The sequence below is a fragment of the Saprolegnia parasitica genome, assembly GCF_000151545.1.
Source record: "Saprolegnia parasitica CBS 223.65 unplaced genomic scaffold supercont2.457, whole genome shotgun sequence".
Classification (NCBI taxonomy): domain Eukaryota; phylum Oomycota; class Saprolegniomycetes; order Saprolegniales; family Saprolegniaceae; genus Saprolegnia; species Saprolegnia parasitica.
Window position 1 is genome coordinate 2,986 of NW_012156851.1, and position 3,815 is coordinate 6,800.

The 3,815-nt window shown below is 57.0% G+C and overlaps 2 protein-coding genes across 2 annotated transcripts; one reads left to right on the forward strand and one right to left on the reverse strand.

Annotated features, from left to right (window-relative positions):
• Positions 1-186: 186 nt before the first annotated feature.
• On the reverse strand, positions 187-2,391 carry SPRG_17040 (hypothetical protein; the record flags this gene model as incomplete). The annotated part of the gene is made up of 6 exons (XM_012356404.1): positions 187-346; positions 397-641; positions 689-1,336; positions 1,383-1,580; positions 1,630-1,791; positions 1,888-2,391. 6 exons carry the CDS (start codon positions 2,389-2,391, stop codon positions 187-189), a joined length of 1,917 nt encoding a protein of 638 aa, XP_012211794.1.
• A 377-nt stretch (positions 2,392-2,768) lies between these two features.
• SPRG_17041 (hypothetical protein) lies at positions 2,769-3,155 on the forward strand (the record flags this gene model as incomplete). The annotated part of the gene is made up of 2 exons (XM_012356405.1): positions 2,769-2,848; positions 3,017-3,155. 2 exons carry the CDS (start codon positions 2,769-2,771, stop codon positions 3,153-3,155), a joined length of 219 nt encoding a protein of 72 aa, XP_012211795.1.
• Between the last annotated feature and the right edge of the window lie 660 nt (positions 3,156-3,815).

The following is a 3,815-nucleotide window of genomic DNA, read 5'->3' on the forward strand; positions in this document are numbered from 1 at the left end:
TTCTTATGAGTCGCAGCATACCTAGCCGCCGGACAACATTGTCGTGTGGTGCCACAAATGACCGTTTTTATGCCCACACGCCACAAATAAGAGCCATACCACACCACGTCTTGTCTTGTTTTAGTCGACAACAGCCACAAATAGGGCGCGGGATCCATACGCTCTTCGCTCGGCCTTGCATTCTTCTCAGCCCGTGATGACGCGGACGCCGCGCGACGAGACCTTGTGTGCCGCGAGGTTGCTCGGCTGCTTGATGAACATGGTATTGGGCGGGATGTCGAACTCGTGTGCGATCCATGCCATCATGGCCGGGTCAAACGCGCCGTGGATCGAGACAAAGTCCATTCTACAAGGTACGACTTAGCTCGTCCTTTTTGAAAGCAATCGAGGACATACTGAAGCTTGGGGTACATGCTGTCGAAGAGCGTGACCATGTCCCGCATCTCTTGGATCGCTGTCAAGGTCGGCTCGGTCTCGTCCGCGTACACGTGCACGAAGCGGAGGTGCTGCGTGATCTCGTTGGAGCGAACGTACATGATGGCCTTGTTCATCGTCGTGAGGTTGGGTGCTTTCACAAAGAAAATCATCGGGCGCTCGTTTATCGTCTTGATGGCCTGCGTGAGCTTGGCGACACGGTCGTTCTCGCGCTCCAGGTACCGCGCTTTTGGCTGCCGCACACGAGGTTGACGACGAGGATGAGCACGCGGAGGATCGCGACACGCTCGAGCATGCCAAAGACAACGGTGGCAATCGCAATGAGGTACAGGAAAAAGTACAAGAGCACTTGTGGGTTGCCGAGGAGCTGGCAAAAGAATCCGATACCAACCATGGTGACGCCGAGGATGCACGACCGCCACGGCGCCTGCACGTCGCGCGGAATGTCGGTGCGCTTGAGCTTGAGCGTGATGCAGCCCGCGCCAAAGAGAAGCATCATCGAGAGGAACGCAAAGGTAAAGACGCCGCCGAGGATCTTGATGTTGGCGTCCAGCACCAGAATGAGACTCGCGCTCACGAGGAAGAAGAGGATCGAGATCCAATGCGGTGTCCCGCGGCACGTGTTTTGGTTCGTGAGGAAGGCCGGCATGACGCGGTCGTTGCTGAGACGGAGGATGAGACCCGTGATGCCGACGAAGGACGTGAGGACTCCGGCTGAGAGCACGACGAGCGCATCAATCGCGATCCATATCTGGAGCCACTTGCCACGGGCAATGTAGCCCATTTGCGCAAGCACCGTGCTCTCGTTGGCGAGGAGGCCGTTGGGCGCGTGGAGCGGAAGCACGCCGAGACTCAGAAGCGACAAGAGGATGTCGTAGACCGTCGCGAACGCCCACATGTTCTACATCGAGTTGTGCGATCCGACAGCAGCGCATCGGCCGACATACCCGCATCGTTTTCCGAAAGACGCCTGGCTGCTCCTCGACAAAGTTGGACGAGTTTTCGAAGCCCGTGAATCCGAGCATCGCCGACGAAAACCCACAGAAAAGCGCCGTCGCGACATTGCCCGTGATCAAATTGCCAGCAAAGTTGACGTCGGGTAAGGGCTCGTGGTAATTGTCCTTGATGATAGCCGGGCGCTGAAACTAGAGAGGACAACAATATGCGACGCGTTCAATGCTCGAAATGCAACACCGTGTAAATGGCGCTGACGACCACGAGCACCGTGAGCGTCAACACGTGAAAGCTGAAGATGACGAGTGCGACGACCGACGACTCGCCAATGCCAATGATGTTCAAGACGGCGAAGAGTCCGAGGATTCCGATCGACGTGGCGAGGAGCGGTAGATCCGGGTACTAGTTACCCAGGAAAGAGCAGATACGGTATCGTTCGAGTGTAGCAGTCGTCTTACCTCGTACTTAGAAGTAGTAGGCAGCCGATGTGGCCGAGACCACCGCGGTTGCGAGGTACGAGAGGATGCTCATGCACGCCGCAATCGCGGCAAACCGCTTCGATGTGGTGTTGAGGAGGCAGTTGTACGAACCACCGTTGAGCGGAAAGGCCGTCACAACCTCCTCGTAAATGAAGCGGAAGACATAGAGCACAAGCGAGACGAGGAGGCAGCCGATGGGCGCAAGGTACCCGGCGGACGCGGCGACGAGACCAGCGGAGTAGAGGCAACTGCCGAGGAGATCGTTGCCCGAGATGGCGGTCGAGCGCCACTCGCCGAGAAGCTTCTTGGGGCGGTTGAGCGTAACACGGATCGCGTCGATTTCGTCCGAGGCCGCGCGGACGTTCTCGTAGCCGCAGTCTTTGGCAGGATAGAGGAACGACGGGCCTTGCTCGCTGTTGTTGGAGATGGCGATGTTGAGGTACCGCTTCGGGCCCGTGGGTGGAAGCTCCGGCGGTAGCGTGACCACGCTCGGCGACTCCATCTCCCCGTACTCGGCCGACATGGCAAAACCTTGAATGACCGACTACTTCCAGCCCAGCTCCAGCCGGATCCCGAAGCCGCGATGCCATTGGTGCGCGCTTGACCAATCCATGTGCAGATATCTTTATCCGGCGCCTGCAATTGGTCAACTGCCTTTCGATCTTTTGGCAAGGATGCGCACGTACATGTGTACGTTCTGCCGCGACTGGACCTACTACCGTCTCCACCGCAAGCACAAGCGCACCCGCGCCGACGCGCGCCTCGACGCTCTCGCGGCTTGAGCTTGCATTTCTTTCTATTTTGCATAATGAAGTGTGTTGGTGTAGCTTTTCAAAAAACTATTTGCCGGTACGCGGAAGAAGGCTGGAACCACCTCGACAGACGAGAGCAGAATGCAAAATGCGCCAGTCTGAGTACAAGGTCGTGATCGACAACTCCTACGATCTTGGGTTCGAAGTGCATGTGGCACGTCGGCCGCTGTCGCGTCGCAGGGCTTGACCGAAATTTTATCCGGATCCTAGTACGTGGCAGCATGGGCGCAGTTTCACCACAACTCGGGTTCACGAAGTCAATGGGACATGTCGAGCGGTCCAGCAAGTCTCGTTACTCGTTTTCTGCGCTACCAGACATCCTTGGTACCATGCCAGCCACGAGCCTCATTCCTGCTCGTTCGATCACAAACTGGATGCAACCGAGTTCATCGTCAACGTGTGGTCGAGTCTGGCCGCCGCCATGGGCAGCGTCGCGCACGTCTTGACGGCGACCGACCCGACGGCCCGCATGTAGATATCGATCGACACATGATTTTCAATCCTCTACAACGTTTTGGCTAGCATCTAAGTTGATTCGCGTGGGCTAGTTGAGTAGCAAAGAGGGTGAGGCTCGGAGAATGTTGCCGTCGTCTCAACGGGCGTTTGCTTGGTCCGGATAATGCGCTCCGCACAGCCTGCCAGCTCAGAGTCGTCCGGATACAAGAATCGAATCCAACGGGCTCGTGGGCTCGCGATGCCATTCTCCAACAAGCCATGGAAGTGACGAACGACGTCAAGAAGGCGCAGAAGCGCATTGCCGGCAAGAAGTACGCCGCTGCCAACAAGGAGAATGTTGCGGCTAAGAGCTGAGCGTACTACGCTGCCAACGCAGAAAAAGAGCGGGCCCGACACAAGGCGTACGCCGCAGCCAACAAGGACAAGATGGCGACGAAGGACAAGAAGTACAAGGCTGCGAGCAAGGAGAAGCTTGCGCCCACGAAGAAGAAGTACTATGAGAAGAACCGCGCACAAGTGTTGGTGAAGAAGAAGGAATACTACCAAAAGAACAAGGACGTCATTCAGATCAAGGGTAAGGCGTGGTACAAGGCGAATCGGGCGCCTCGAGCGGCATGCGACCGAGCTCGGTACGATGCCCTTGCAATCAAACCGAGCGGTTTTCTCATGTCTTTTCCTA